Source organism: Marmota monax, unplaced genomic scaffold (genome assembly GCF_021218885.2).
Source record: "Marmota monax isolate L192 unplaced genomic scaffold, Marmota_monax_Labrador192_F-V1.1 WCK01_AAM20220418_F8-fsc00001, whole genome shotgun sequence".
Classification (NCBI taxonomy): domain Eukaryota; kingdom Metazoa; phylum Chordata; class Mammalia; order Rodentia; family Sciuridae; genus Marmota; species Marmota monax.
Window position 1 is genome coordinate 864,432 of NW_026693777.1, and position 16,952 is coordinate 881,383.

General features: G+C 33.2%; 1 protein-coding gene across 6 annotated transcripts in view; it reads right to left on the minus strand.

Annotated features, from left to right (window-relative positions):
* Ralgapa1 (Ral GTPase activating protein catalytic subunit alpha 1) overlaps window positions 1-16,952 on the minus strand; it is a 245,655-nt gene that overhangs the window by 19,933 nt on the left and 208,770 nt on the right. For all 6 annotated transcript variants that reach the window (XM_058584465.1, XM_046460944.2, XM_058584469.1 and 3 more), the window contains 2 exons: window positions 15,745-15,903; window positions 13,912-14,039 (listed from right to left, as the gene is read on the minus strand). In XM_058584465.1, the coding sequence (XP_058440448.1) occupies window positions 13,912-14,039; window positions 15,745-15,903 (287 nt within the window). The remainder of the gene's footprint in view (window positions 1-13,911; window positions 14,040-15,744; window positions 15,904-16,952) is intronic.

Here is a 16,952-nt window from a genome sequence, read left to right on the forward strand (position 1 = left end):
GGTGCCCATTTGCTAAAATCACTTAAGGAGATATGAGAAGATGGAATACTAGTAAATTTTATAGATTTACTAATTTCACAAAACATGCATTTGACTTTCTTCAAATTTGGCAAGAGCATCCCACTTATAAAAAAAAATTTACAGATTTAAAATATCTCTCCCTGATATTCCAATATCAGCAGGAAAAAAAAAATCATCTGTGGAAATACACTGTGGAGTCAGAATCCCTGGATATTGAAAATAAGTTTTAATAAAAATATATTGTATACAATATCTAAAATATCTACTATATATATATGATCGTTGTTTTTTTTTTTTTTTTTTTTTTTTTACCAGAATGACCAACCTACCATTGACAGAACTGACCAGAAGAAAATGGAAAGGACAGGAGAGAGAATTTAAGAGTGTGTATACAAATATCAGGCTACATAATACTTCATAAAAAGGAAATAATTCTCACATTTATAATAATACTTGAACTAGAAACAATTCAATGAGCTAACCATACAAAACTAAAATCATTATCAGCTACTCATGTAAATGATAAATACAGTATTTAACCTTAAGATGTGATAACTAATTTATCTTTAGTAGATTATTTTTGCACTTGCAACTGTTACAAAGAAAGCTAATTTACATTTCTATACTAACATAGCTTATATGTATTCAGATGTTATTTGGAATTCTAAAAAACAAAGTGGAAAGGAAATTAAATCAAATTTATAACCTTATTTGCTCTGTGAACTGTGGTGGTTTTAATCTACTTCCTCCTCTTTAAAATTTTTATGAATATAAAAAATACATTATTTTTAATCAAAATATAAAAAAAAGCAAAACTGACATTTGCTCTGCTATAACCTTGTGGGCTAAAAATAGGTAATGGCATGTTAACAAGTGATTACTACAGGTGGTTGTTTAAATATACTCATTTGCTTTCTTTTTGATGGTAGCTATGTGCTAAATAAAAGTCAACACTCCTATCAAGAAAGTAAATGTAGAAACATCAGTTCTACAACAACTGTTTTTGTTCCTTCTCTTTTCTGAACAGCAATTAGTAAAGCAACCCCTTCCCCTCCTCCCTAGCTGTCAAGCTGTTCAGAGCAGTTTGCAACTTGACAATGGTACTATTGTGAATGCTCTCTGGGCTTCCTTCCCACAGAGAGTTAAATGGGCAGTTCCTGCTGCCCATGATTGGTGTCCAGTGAAATAATACTCAAGAGCCAGGTTTTATCAGCTTCACGCCAAAGAAGTGAAGCCAGGGAACCCAAGCCTTCATATCATACTGGACCATATGCCAACCCTGATGGCCCCAAAGGTTTATCGCTAAGAATCAGGATCCATCATGTCCCTTGTGAAATTTCACTTCACATACCTTATGTGAAATGCAAAGCTTCACTAAAAACTGAACCTTCTTTACAATTGGCATGAACAGATGGACAGTAACAGTGGTTTGGCAAGCAAAAGTTAAGATTTAAATAGGCTGTATTTTAGTGTTTGAGAGGAAAAGCAGTTAGAAGAAAATGGAGAGATTTGTGACCCATCATTTTGTTTTAATTCCATTATTTAGTTATTAAAAATTCAGTATCAAAATCCCTTATATAGTAAAATGAAAAGGATGAATTAAAAGCACTTCAATTCCTATGTAAAATAAGTTGAAAGACTAATTTGAGCTTTACATCCTTTATTCTTTGCTCTCTGAAATCCCTTAACAGCATCTGAATCTACAGCTGTTTTTGAATTTAGACAAACACTAGAATAAAATTTGCATATTATATTGTAGGTATGGTAAGTAATAATGTGAGCATACCACAGCACCTTTATCACTAATAGAACAATACAGGGTTTTAATGAATGGGGAAAAAAATCCCTAGTATAGTATAGGTGAGAAGTTAAAAACGGAAGTGCAGAAATATCAAGTTTGGTTGCTTTTAGGGAATAGTTTGCCCAGGCTCGGATGGAGTTCTCTATCTTCCTTCTGGCACACTGTGATATCACCCAACTGTCTGGATTGGCATATGTAGACCATACTGTCACACTGGATTTGACAAAACAGATAAGATGATGGTAGTGATTTTTCTTTGCTATTTTTTTTTTTTGCCATGAAGTCAAAATACTATAAGAATAAAAGCACTCAACTTATCAATAATGTGTTAAAGTATAATAATGTGTAAAAGCACAATCATGTAGAAAAGCATTTTATAGGGAAAGCGTAAAAGACTGTTCTATGAGAAGAGTATCATGAGTCTATCATAAGAAATTTAAAATCTCAAATGCTGTTTTAAAGATGACAATTACTTGTAAATATCGAGAGACCTTCTTAGCCTCAATAAGAAAAAAGTAATACTGATGTTCCCTAGCCTGGCATTTATGGCTTAAATAATTATTACAAAAAATAGAGACTTTGAAAATAATGAATAAACAAACAGTTTGGAAAGTCTTCTGTAAAAAATGAAAACTGATAAGTTCAAACTATAACTGTTTTACTACTAAATAGGTGACAAGTACATAAAAGCAGAAGGAACTGTCACCTTAGACACAGGCTGCCATATTACTGTTGGTAGCATTAGAAAACCTTAAATTTACAGCAGATGCAGTGAAGTATGCTCATAATCCCAGCAGCTTGGAGGCTGAGGAAGGAGGATTGCAAGTTCAAAGCCAGCCTCAATGAGGACCTGAGCATCTTAGTGAGACCCTGTTTCAAAATGAGAAAAAAAAAAAAAAGGACTGGAGATGCGGCTCAGTGATTAAGCATTCCTGGGTACAAAAAATAAACAAAAACCAAATCACGTTTACATTGCTTTTCTTTGTTTAACTACATAATATGGTTCTGACCTACTTCTTGATCTTCATGTGCCACCACTCTTTCTTTTGCTTTATGTCACCCAGCACTACAAACTTTTTTCTTTTTTTAGTCATGTCATACTTGTATGCCTCCAGGCCATTTCCCACCCCTGAAAAACTCTTCACTAACTTTTCCTATCTTGAAAAGTCCCTTTTCTTTTTGGAGTAATTAGTTGAGCAGTCTTCTCTGGTAAAGCCATTCCTAATTCCCTGTCCTACCCATCTTCTCCCACTTAAAATTAATTATTTTACCACCCTACTCTGTATATACTACTATTACTGGACTCTCATCAGTGTGCACTTCATTTACCCATCCATAGGATTCTTTTTCCATAGCAGACCGTAAGCTTCTTGAAAGCAGTGACTTCCTTTCTTTTCCTAGCTTTTTTTCTCAGTGCCTCTCATGCAGGAAGTAGACAATATCTGGTAATAGATCAATGATCCAAAATTGTTTGGTAATGTTATTAATGTTATTATTAGTGCATTATAGATAGAGGGTAAAAACTTAAATATCTCTAGAATTCTTGATAGAGGGTAAAAACTTAAATATCTCTAGAATTATAAAAATGTTCATAGAATCTGTCCATGCACTGAAGTCATTTTTTTGTGAGCTCACACAATTTAAATATAAGTAATTATTACTAGTCCATATTAGTTACACCTTAGAAAAGACTGTGTCTAGAGAACACTGAGAGACAATGTTAGTTTTAGACATGCCAGATAGATTTACACTAATTGTTTCTGCATCTTTTTGAAGATATCGTCTAGATTTGCTAGGCCAAAACTAACACCTTGAAAGGCATGCAATAAAAATATTCCCACAATGATTTTATGGAAGCCCCTCAAAACCCCAATAGGCACATAACTGCCATTTATTGAAAGAACAGCTGAACAAATGAAAACTGATAGTAAAGAATATATTAGTCACCACAGAACTGCTGCACATATCCAGGGCCCTTGTTTAAATAATTTCTCTGTATATGCAGACTATAAGGCTTGGCAGCAAAATTCGGGCCAACAGGATGTTTACACACAGCAAACAATTCATTGCAAGTAATACTCATGTCTTTAACACAGTGGACTCAGATGTTCCAATTAGGTAAGAATGTTGTCTACTCTTTTTTTTTTTTTTTTAAAGAATGTTGTCTACTCTGAAGAGGTCCCACTACAATGAGTTAATATTAATGGCAAAATGACTGCAAGCATTTCAAAGACCACAAAAAATTTCAAAGATCTCAAAACTTGGATAATTCAGCTGGAGAGACCTTTTGTATGAAGAATTACCTTCCCTTCTTTTAAAGCATGAATAACCATAATTATACGTACTGGAGTATTTAACAATTAACCAATTTGTCTGTGAGGTTTCAAACTTCCAATTAGAATGTATAAAGAACAAACAACACAAGATTCTTAATGGGAATCACTAACGTAGACCTCACTAGCATCTAGACTCTCATATCTGTCCCCTACTGCTCTCCTGTGGCTACCACTTTCCCTGACATACAGAAAGGTAGTGTGAACCTTTAGGGCTACTGCTATACACAGCCTCCTTCTTGGATGGGATACCTGAGACAACTTCTTTCACTACAGAGGTGTTTTAGTTCTGTTTTCTCCCAAACAGACAGCTTGTCCCCTTACCTCCCCTGACTACTGGTCTCTGAAAATTATCCTCATTAAACAATAATATCCTCTAATAAAAATATAATGATAAACCAGTCAAAATATAAAATCCTTGGGTGTGTACCATTCTGGCTTATTCCTATGTCAGAGGCAATTTCTTCTTGTCCTAGGTTCTCTCTTCTTACTACTCAGTGAGCTCTTAAGAGTTGTAGCGTAGTTTAATTTGAACCAAAATTATAAGTTAATACAAAAAAAAAATGGGATTTTTTGTTCTTAACAGAATCTATACTAATCATAAGCTTCAAAAACATAGAACATGGGGCTAGGGTTGTGGCTCAGTGGTAGAGTGCTTGCCTAGCATGTGTGAGGTACTAGGTTCTATTCTCAGCACCACACATAAGTAAATTAATACAATAAAGGTTCATCAACATATAAAAATATTAAAAAAACATAGAACATAAAAATACAAGTGAACTTTTAATATATACTGGTAAATGGGTAGCAAATTTTCTGTTTAAGAGAAAAAAATGAAGAGTTAAGAATTCATTCACTCTTAGGGCAGGGACTGTGCTGGAAGTCAGTGAAACAAGGGGGGTAAGACAAATGTTAATATGTGCACATACATGGTAATTACTATAACAAAAATGTTTGAGGTAATGTGAGCAATAAGTAAGGGATTAGGTCATTAAGAATGAGTATAATTAGGTAGAGGTGGGGTACTCTTAGAGTAAAAATATGGGCTTGAAAGAGAAGGGTATTCTTAGAAAATAAACATGGTTTAGCTAGACACATTATAGAGTATCCTGGGTGTCAGTGTGATGGGGATGATTGCAAAGAGGGGTGAAGTTAGGGAGGAGTGCCAGTATATTTGACAAAACTATACTGACAGAAATGAGGTTTGTGGTGGGTAAGATAAAAAGAATTACTTGCAGGTAGTCAACAAATGTAGACCTATTTCAATAAATGTTCAACAACCATCGTTAATCTTTCAGTATACTTAGGTTTGTGTTTTAGTATATTTCCAGTGTCAATATAAAGGTTAATAATATCAACCACCATGTAGCTGCTATTTGCTAAGCTGCTGCTACACATGATGAACAGGCTGCTTAGTGTTTCATGTAGATAATTTCGCTTAATCCTTACACAAATCCTGAGTTTGGTACTATTATTATCCTCTCTTTACTGATTAAATTAAGGATAGTTCATACTTATTGATGTAATCTTCTGAGAAAATGATCTATAAAAGACAGTAGATACATAAAATTATGTAGCTTCTTAAGAAACTGATTTTCTGCTAACATAAAATGACAGCAATATTGATGGGCCCCCTTAAGAGTTTTATAATGTCCTATCATAATGAAAGGCAACCACATTAGCAGAGCCAATCAATCGCATTTCATTTAGTTTTGGCTCTCATACTTCTGCAACAGGTTCTTTACATTTGAGTAGTAGAACTGCAGGGATAACAAACTATGACTAATTGAAGAATGATCATTGACTTCTTGTAATTTGTCTGATAAAGTTAAGCAGAAACCCAATTCTGGCATTTAAGAAAAAGTCAATCTAAATAGATTAGAAGAAATCAAATAATACTGACTATGGGAGGAAAGAATATTAAATCGAGGTATAAAGTATTTCTTTAAACATATCATTTAATTGGGTAATATCCCTCATACTGTATATTTCAGAATATTATATGTATAGATACCCACACAAAGCTCTAAGTTGTAAATTATAAGAACATAATAGATATGTTGTATTCTATCTGCTCAAACCCCGTTCTTTGAGACCCAAATTTTCTGTATATTCTTTCCTGATATTCTTATTCCAAACTAATTTATTCTTCCTTGGAACTCTCATATCATTTATTATTCTATTATAATACTTTCATTTTATCTTGCATAATAATTACTAACATACATATTATTCTCTATTCCTTTATAAGTACAAGAGGACCATCTGATTGTTTTCTGCATTAACCTCAAAATCTTTACTACTACTGTGTAAATGATCAATAGATATTTTTGAAAGAAGAAAAACAGTACAGTTATATTTCTTGAAGTGGTGGTAGTTAACTGTAATTATTCATCATAGTACATTTATGATTTATGTACTTTTCTCAAATTGAATTCTGCAATAAGAAAGAAGAAAAGAAACAGGACATATTGGTTAATTTTATCGGCCAATGTGGCTGGGTCATGGAAACTAGTTTTTGGTTAAACACCTCTCCGGATGTTACTGTAACTGTGACTTTTTTTTTTTTTTTTTTTTTTGGGTGTGATTACTATTTAAATCATTAGACTTTGAGTAAAGCTGATTACCTTCCATAAAGCAGGTAGGCCTCATCTGGTCAAAGGCTTTTAAGAGACAGAGGTCACTTGAGAAAGGAAGAAATCCTATTTCCAGATACTTTCAGACTGAGACAGCAACATCAGCTCTTCCCTGGGTCTCTACAGTTTTCAGACTTGATAAGCCCTGCAAATGTCAAAGCCAGTTCCTTCTTTCTTTCTCATTATCTCTACTACCTGGATCTGAAGATTTTTTAAAAATCTGTATATTCAAGCAACTTTGGATAAAAAAAAAATTGTGTCTCTACTCAACAAGTACAGAATTTTTTCTTGTCATTACTCCCTAAACAATACAAAATAACAACCATTTACATAGCATTTACATACTGGATATTATAAAGTAATCTAGAGATGATTTAAAGCATGCAGGAGGATGTATGTATTTCTACGCAAATATTATACCATTAAATATAAGGTACTTGACTAGCGGCAGTTTTCAGTATCATCGGGGGAGGGATTGATTCTATTTCTCTAAGAATGCTAAATACTAATACAATGGAATTATATACTGTAAATTCTGAAAATTTTTACATGTAAATCTCACTTTAAAAAAGAAACAGTATGTACACAATGGCATCATATTTAACATATGTACATTTAGAAGTCAGTCAAAATGTCTTCAGGATCAAAACAAATAACTGCTTTAAAATTTTTATTTAAGGAATAGAATAGAGTTACAGTGGCAAAGGCCATGAAATTAATGCTTTAGAGTTGTTCTCACTGCAAAAATAAATCAACAATAACCCCCACTCCCCCGCCCCAACATTCTTTCTAGGTAACTAAGAAATGGTGGCTAAGATCAAACCTGAAATATCCCTCTGGTCCAATGGTTACCTAGAATCTGCCTGGTCTTCCTCCCTAGGGTTTCAATTCAATTCTAATTGCATGAGTAAACCAATAAATTGAGCTTAAAAAAAAAAAGTACCTGACAAAATCAGAGGTTGCATGAAAATGCTTTTCAAGTACAAGTACAGCAAGAAATGACAAGTGAAGTAAGGAGAGGTTTCAAAGCTTGAAAGACAGTCATCAATACTGACAGATTACTGTAATTCTGGCTGCCAGCACGATCGATTTGGGCAGCATATGACAATCAATATTTTCCTCATTTATCGAACAACATTAGATTCATAGTTACAGAAGATGTTCCTAGGGTAAAATTTAAACTATATTTAATGATTATAAATAGCACAATTTATGCTATGGAATCTTAGTGGGTACTTTTACTGGGCATAAAATAACTGACCCAGTAGTACAATTATCCAAATATAATTGTTTATTACATTGTTTTTACCCCTTCATTTCTTTTATGGGAATTAAAGTATTAACTGTAGTGATTTTCAAAGCCTACTACTATATCAATTACTGTTGTAATTCATGTTAAGTGCATTGATCTATTTTAGAATGCATAATTTTGTTTTCAATGAAAGCAAATTTGAATTTGTCAAAAACATACATTTTTAAATTCCACACATTATATTTTGGAAATCAGTATTTATTATTTAAATTTAAAAGATATTCCTACATTTTAACATCTTAAAGTACATGTATATGGTTGTAAGTTATTATATATACTTTCATTTATAAAATAAGAAATCTATCTGTAAGGAAGTCATTGTCCCCAACATTTAGAATTAATACAGAATTTTGTGCATCTTTATGAGAGAATTGTTATGTTCTTCCAATTAACAAAGGAAAGAGTATTTATAACTGTATATAGTTGTCCCTTGATTATCTATGGGTTCTTTTTCAGTACCCCCATGAATACCAAAAATCTATAGATGTGCAAGTCTAATATAAAATGGTGTAGTATACTCATATAACCAAGGCAATTTTCCTGTGTATCCTTCAAATTATCTCTACACTACTTATAATAATACCTCTACAAATGTAAATGCTATGTAAATAGCTGTCATAATTATATTATTTAGGGAATAATGACAAGAAAAAGTCTCAATTTTCTTTCAAATAGTTTCTAGTTAGTTGAATTTTAGAACATGGAACCGATGGATATGATGGTGGTTAACTTCATGCAAAACAGCACTGGAGGGCTGGGGTTGTGGCTCAATGGTAGAGCACTTGCCTAGCACATGTGGGGCACTGGGTTCAATCCTCAGCACCACATAAAAATAAATAAATAGAATAAAGATATTGTGTCCATCTACAATTAAAAATATTTAAAAAAAACAGTTTTGGAAAACAATTTCCTATAGCTTCTAAATTCAAGCTTCTATGTAAAGAAAAATTTGTTTAATCTGGTTTAATGTTTTCACTCTAAAGTGTTCCACACACAATTTTTCTGGTAGGAACTATTCAGATTTGCTGCTAAAATACACTGTTTATGTTTTCTATTTTCATTTGCAATTGTCTCTCTTCATCCTAGAATTTTCTCCAACATGGTATCTATTAATGTCTCAACATGATTAACTATTAAGCATGTCATGAAGTAGGTCTGATAATCCAATAAATCAATCTACTAACCAACCAAACATAGAAACATAATCAGGTAACCTTGGTATTGGGTGGATTATGTTATATTGACTGTAATTTTTACACATAACAGAATTCATCATTGGTCAAACTAATGCAACTTACTATATTTACTAAGCACATCCAAAGTCATTTATCTTATGTAATCTTCACAATTCTTAGACGGGCATTAGTATATTTTTACAGATGAAGAAAGTGAGATTCAAAGATTCTATAACTTGGGCTGGCAGAGTGGGTCAGTGGTAGAGAGCTTACCTAGCATGGTCAGGCCATGGGTTCTACCCCCAGCAATGCAAAAAACAATAAAAGATTCTGTAACATGAACAAGACCGCAAGACAGAGGTCAAGTTAAAAATCATTATTTACAACTGCAAATCCAACTTTTGCACCTCTAGTATTACATGAAAATCTGAACAGAAGAATGTGAAGTTGATTTTAAAAAAAATTTAAGTTATATTCCCAACATTGTTGATTTTGTATTTTTTAACGTCTTGGAGAAGTGTGCATCTTAAACGTTGTTTGTACTTCAGGTCAAAAATTTGTTTGCTCAATAAATGGATTTCTTGTTTTATGACACAAGAGGTAAATAGAGTTTTGCATTTCAATCTAATCTAATTTTGCTACTTTCCAAAAAAATTTAAGGCGTGTGTATGTGTGTGTGTGTAAAGGAAAATGCAAACTCCTTCACATCCACCTCTGTGCTCTACTTTCAACTGAGAAAGTGAAATTGTGGAGGACACTAAACCTCAGGGTGAACAACAGGATTAGGTGAACTGTGAAAGAGGTAAAGGTCACAAAGACATCTTTGGTGAAGCTATGTGGATAAAATTATTTTATGGGTAACTGTATATTTCATGTAAGATTAGCTACCTTTCTAGAGATATACAGGAGATAATAAACTGAAAAATATGCTCCAATAAACAGATTTAAGACTTCAAAGCTTTTTTTTTATTGTTTTTTTTTTTTTACTTCAAAGCTTTTATGAAAGAATTACAATGAGATGAAAATCAGAAGAGAAATTTAGAAAAGGTAGATGAGGAAGGGGAGAATTGGTTACTTAAGTATCTTGTTTTGTACAAAAGAATAAGATACTGTATCTTGGGAGTGGAGCTGCCCCACCCCACTTTTTTTTAAGGTGTTAGGGATTGAATTCAGGAACTCATATTTGCCAGGCAAGTGCTCTACCACTGAGTTACCTTGGCCCCTGATTTTCCTAAGAAATCATATGGTATGTAGACTTTAAAAATGGGAAACTATGAGTTTGATGAATTAATCACATCTGATGAAATGACTTTCAAGATTCCAGGCTCCGAAGGTAATGCAAATAACCCTGATTACTGGGTACACTCAGCTGGCTTTACAAAAACTCTGAATGGTCTTCTTGAATAGATTCTCCTAATTGCTTCAAAACAATAAGCAACTTGCATACTTTTCAAAACAATTCACAAGAACAACCAACACACTGTACAAAAAGAAGAGATTTAGAAACTAAGGGCGCTGTGGCGCACATCTGTAATCCCAGCAGCTCAGGAAGCTGAGACAGGAGGGTTGCTTCAGCAATAGTGAGGTGCTAAGCAACTCCATGAGACCCTGTCTCTAAATAAAATACAAAAACAGAGCTGGGGGATGTGGCTCAGTGGTTGAGTGCCCCTCAATCCCTGGCACGAAAATAAATAAATGAATGAATGAATACATTAATAAATACTTTCTCCATGTTTACACTAATCACTTACTGAACTTGCCCACTGAAATTTCTTTTCAAATTATATATCCATATGTAGAAGATTGACACTAATGGGCTGGGGTTGTGGCTCAGTGGTAGAGCTCTCACCTAGCATATATGCAAGGCACTGAGTCCAATCCTCAGCACCACGTAAAAATAAAAATAAATAAATAAACGTATTGTGTCCAACTACAACTTTATATATACACACACACACACACACACATATGTGTGTGTGTGTGTGTGTGAAAAAAAATATATAAAATGATACCAAATCCTCTTCTTACCCTGCACAAGTCAATTCCAAGTGGATCAAAGACCTAAGAACTGAACCAGAAATTAGCAACTGCTAGAAGAAAATATAGGCTCAACATTCCAACATACTGGCACAGGCACTGTCTTCCTTAACAAGACTCCTAAAGCGTAAAAAATAAAATGAAGAATCAGTAAGTGGGATGGCATCAAATTAAAAAGCTTTTGCACAGCAAAGGAAACAAAGAGTATGAAGAGAGAGACTACAGAATGGGAGAATATCACTGCTACCCACTCCCAGGGGATTAAAATCCAGAATATATAAAGAACTCAAAAACTTAACATAAAAGACCAAATAACCCAATTAATAAATGGGCAGAAGAACTAAACAGACATTTTTCAAAAGAGGAAATACAAATGATGGACAAAAATGCAAATCAATTTCATTTCACCCCAATCATAATGCCAATTATCAAGAAAAATGCTGGCTGGCAAGGAATGTGGGGAAAAAGGTACACTCAAATTGTTGGTGGGACCGCAAGTATGGAGATTCCTCAAAAAATGAGTAATGGAACCACTCTATGACCCAGCTATCCCATTCCTTGGTATTTACCCAAAGGAACCAAAATCAGCATACTTTAGTTATATAGCCACATCAGTGTTCATAGTAGTACAATTCACAATAGCCAAGTTATGTAACCAGCCAAAATGCCTGTTAACAGATGAATGGATAAAGAAAATGTGGTATATATACACAATGGAGTTTTACTCAGCCATAAAAAAGAATGAAATTCTGGCATTTGCTGGCAAATGGATATAACTAGAGAACATTATGCTAAGTGGAATAAGCCAGACTCAAAAAGTCAAGGGTTGAATGCTTGCTCTCATATCCAAAACCTAGACCAAAGACCAAAATAATAATAAGAAGGGGGGAGGGTAAGGGAAGGGAATTCCATGAAAATAGAAGGGAGATCATTGGAGTACAGAAAGTGTGTGTGTGTGTGTGTGTGGGGGGGGGTGGTTTGAGGGGAAAGGAGAGGGATGGGAAATGGAAGAAACTGGAATGAAATTGACCAAACTATCCCATGTACATATATGAATACACCACAGTAAATTTCACCTTTATGTATATTTATAAAGCACTAATTTAAAAATACTATGTAAAAAATAAAAAAAAATTCTTTCCAATTTATACATCTCCATTTAGTAGACTCCTCCTAGTGTCATTTTTTGAGACAGGATCATGCTATGTGGCCCAGGCTGGTCTCAAACTTGTGGGCTCACACAACCTTCCAAGCATCTGGGACTATAGGCACACACTCCAAATTATATTTTTAATAATGTAAATCTCCTGAATTATCATTTCACTAAAATGACTCACTCAAAAACTTAACATATTTTTAATTTAAAGTAAGTGAAGATATAAACGTTACAAATAAAAAATGTTATATAAATATCATTAAGCTTTTAAAAAAAATTTTAGTTGTAGATAGACACAATACCTTTATTTTATTTATTTATTTTCATGAGGTGCTGAGGATCGAATCCAGTGCCTCACATGTGCTAAGCAAGTGCTATACTGCTGAGCCACAACCCCAGCCCCAAAACATCATTAAGCTTTATCAATTTAACATACAATAATCCATTTGTAATTTTATTTCAGTGTCAGAATATATGAGAAATTAAGTAGGAATCAGAGTTCTTAAGTAGATTTTCATCAAAAGAAAAATATTTGTGGCAGATTACCAAGTTATATCTATGTCATGTGGAATGAAACATATTTTTAAAAGCCTTCCTTTTAAATCCTAATATTTATAGCTTATTGTGTTAAAGAACAGTAATAATGAAATAGTGTTAATCATATTGAAAAAAGTATATGAAAAACACAAATTCATTTTATAAAAGACCATCAGAAAATAGTTGAAAACTTTCTATGTGCTGTATACTTGGCACTATCTTAAGAGCTTTACGTATGAGTCATTATTAGTTCTTGTAACAACAGGTGCTAGCTATTACAATTATTCTTATTTTACAGATAAGTAATTGAGGCCCAGAGATGTTATAGAAAACACAGTTTAAGAAAAGCCAGAATTTGAGTATAATCTGGCTCCAGAAACTACAGTCTTAATTACTGCATGTCCTCTCATACTTCCATGTCTCTGTTTATATTGTTCTATTAGGAAAGCTCTTAATCTCATCAATCTGATTAACTCTTATTTGTCCCTCAAGATTGGTTTAATCCTCACATTCGTCAGAAGTGTTTCCTGATAACACTATCCCCTCCAGCTGAGTGGGGGCCCCTTGTTAGTATACATATTGCATGTATGTTGAAAACAGTATGTTTCCCCAATAAGACTGAGTTCTTTGCAGTGACTTTTGATTATTTCTGCATCTTCAGAGCAACAGAATGTCCACAAATAATGCAACTCTCATTAATTAACCAAAAGATTAGTACTGATTAAAATTATATAAAAGAAAATACATCACTCATATATCATAACTACTCAAATCAATGGGGAGGAACTCCACCATTAGTTTATCAATAAACAGAAACTAACCCAACGGTCTTCAAACAGAAATATTTACCTTGGAAAAGCAGACATACATTAGAGTAGAAACCATATTGTTTAAAAAGGATACAAGTTTTGATACAAAGGAATCAGTGATTTCAGAGCACGGCTTGCATTTATAGCTGTTGCTCGAACCATAATGGGTAGAACCTTCCCATTCACAATAGCACCATCAAAAAGTGGACCAAAGAAGGGAACCTAATAAAGAAATGAAAACAATTTTATATTTAAATTGTAGAAAGACTATAAACAAGAGCAATCAAGAACATTTTGCATTCAAAAGTGTTTCTGCTTCTTTAATTCTTCCCTGAGTAAAAAAATCTGTTCAATAATTAAATTATTTTCCATGCTGGATCACTTATCCTAGACCATAAACAAAAAATGCCAATGTTCTACAGGGTGTCTATGCAAAACAGCCATGTGCTTCATGTAACCAACTAAATAATTTATGTATCCTGCCAATTTTCAAAATTTTGTAGTTTCAATTATATATAGAAACCTAATGCTAGAAGTAAATTCCTATTCCTCACTGAGCAAACACAGGAAAGATATATATCTTTATAGTCAGGAAGTCTTTCATACTTTTGTGAGAGACTACCTTTACTACAGAACCTAAAATACTTTACCTTGGTATATTAGGAAAAAAAAAATCTGTGTTTTGAAATTAAATGCCATTTTCAACAGGGGAATGACAATTTCAAAAGTTATTCTATTTAGGTAGGCCTGGGGGTACAGCTTAGTGCTAGAGTGTCTGCCTAGCTGGGTTCAATCCCCAGCATTGCTCCTCTACCAACACACATTATTTTATATGAATATCGATGGCACAAAAGGTAGCTGAAGGCATGGAAATAAGCTGTGGAAGGCATAGTGAGGATTTTAGGCTTTGTGGCCACAAACTGTCTTATTTGTCAAAAAAATTTTAAAAAGAAAAATGTAAAAAAATAATTCTTAGCTTGTGGGTTGTACAAAGTCAGGCTGTGGGCCATGGCATGTTGACCTCTGGTTTATAAAAACTTTTAAAAAAACTGGCCATCAGCAAAATTCACACATGAAAAGCTTAACCCAATCCAAGGAATTCTGAAGATTCTTGATCAATTATCAAAGAGTAAGTTTTCTACTAAAAAAGTTAAGCTTAAAAAAAGAAAGAAAGAAATGCAACAAAATAATAGCAAACTTCTCTGATCTTGAAATACTTTTGTAATAGCCATTTTAACCCTATGCTGTAATACAAAAGACATTCAACTGTAGGAAAGGTTACAGAAGTAGGCTTTTAATTTTTATTTTATTATTTTTAAATGTGTAGTGTCCTCATTTATTAAGCAACATGACTAAATATTCACAAAATTTTAATAAGCATATAAAATAAAAATATAGGAATCACATATTCTCGTTCTAAAGGGAGGGTTTACTTCTGAGTCTTTTAGGAAATGATCATTTTTTGGGGGGGTTTGGGGGATTGAACCCAAGGGCACTTAAAACACTGAGACTCATCCCCAGTCCCTTTTTATATTTTATTTACAGACAGGGGTATCCATAAATTGCTCAGGGTTTTGCTAAATTGCTGAGGCTGACTTTGAATTCACCATCCTCCTGCCTTGACCTCCCAATGATCGTTCTTTTAATGAAAGATAGGTCCTTTAATGAGATTAGTATTCAGAAACTTTCACCCTGACACTATTGAGCCATCTCCCATTTGAGCAGTTTCTTGTTATTTATCCTGTTTTATTTCCTTCTGTACCAGGTTTAAGATAATCTTCTCTGCTATCAGAGACTGGGTTGCATTTCCACCCATTTTCACAATTTGATGCCTGGTCTAATTTTTCTTCTATAAGATGGAAAGAATTCACAAATCCATACAGAACTCAAAATCTAGTATTAAAAATGGGAGCAAAGGAGTTCTTACCTCTGGCTTTTTCATTATCTGGATACTGAACATGTGATTTTTCATTGGATATATTATAATAAGAACATCGCCAAATTCTGTAGGAATAATTCCTCTCCTGTAGTCTCTGGTATGCTCTGACCAAACAATGTGCACTTCATCATTTCCTAAATGTCTCAACTGGAAAACCAAGAAAATAATTTATAGTGCCTTATAAAAAGCTCTTTGAGTATAGTCATATAGTTAGTAACAACAACATACTATAAAAAGGAGAAAATGTAAATAAATAAAAAATGATTAAATTTCATTTGGTCATTTTCACAACATATGAAACACATTTAAAGACAGTGTGAAACACTGCAGAAGTCAATCTTAACTGCACACAGTCAATGAGAAGCAGAGAGAACTTAAAAAGATTCACATATAGTCAATTTTTCTTAACTAGCAACTGCACCAATTCTTTACTACCAAACTTTTAAAGATTGTTTACAAGAGTGACTGATTTGAGATTCTTCTTTTTCTGACCACTCTCTGGAAGTGCTAATGAGTGGTAAAGTGGCCTGAAGGAGGCAACAGGAAGAGAAATAAAAGAAATAGATAATTCATGAATTGGATGATCACTTATTGAGTAACACAAAGTGTGGTTTAACAAATTTCCAGGTTTTCTTTGTCTATGAAACTATCTTGAGAGTTATTAGGCCTTTAAAATGTTATTTAGATACCTGTAATGGTTACAAAGGTGTTTCTGGCAATCTGAGTTAATGTTATAATTAAAACTGCATCAAAATAAAGCATCCAAAGCTGGATTTCTTGTAAATTATTAAAAAAATTAACTTAATGCCTATGATTCTTGAATTTTATTCTTACTGTAAAACATAAATTTTATTATTCTAGTACATTTATTGATTCTGCCACTTAATACATTTGAGTCCACTTTCAGTTTACTTTGCGATATTCTAGTCACATTAAAGGTGGGAAAGTTTGAAGACAAAACTAGGGATAGTTTTTATGCTAATGTATAAGAAATTTCTATTTAAAAAATGTGTCATTTATTTTTGATTAAGGGCATAGGGTAAGCAAAAAAACAATATGTGACTTAAAGACAGGAGTTAAGTTCAATTACTGAAAGGCTCTCTTCTGTCACTCCTTAACCCTGGAGTTAACTCCTTAATCTTGTAGTTACCCCTTTATGCCTGTATATAACATAACTGGAATGATATAAATATGGG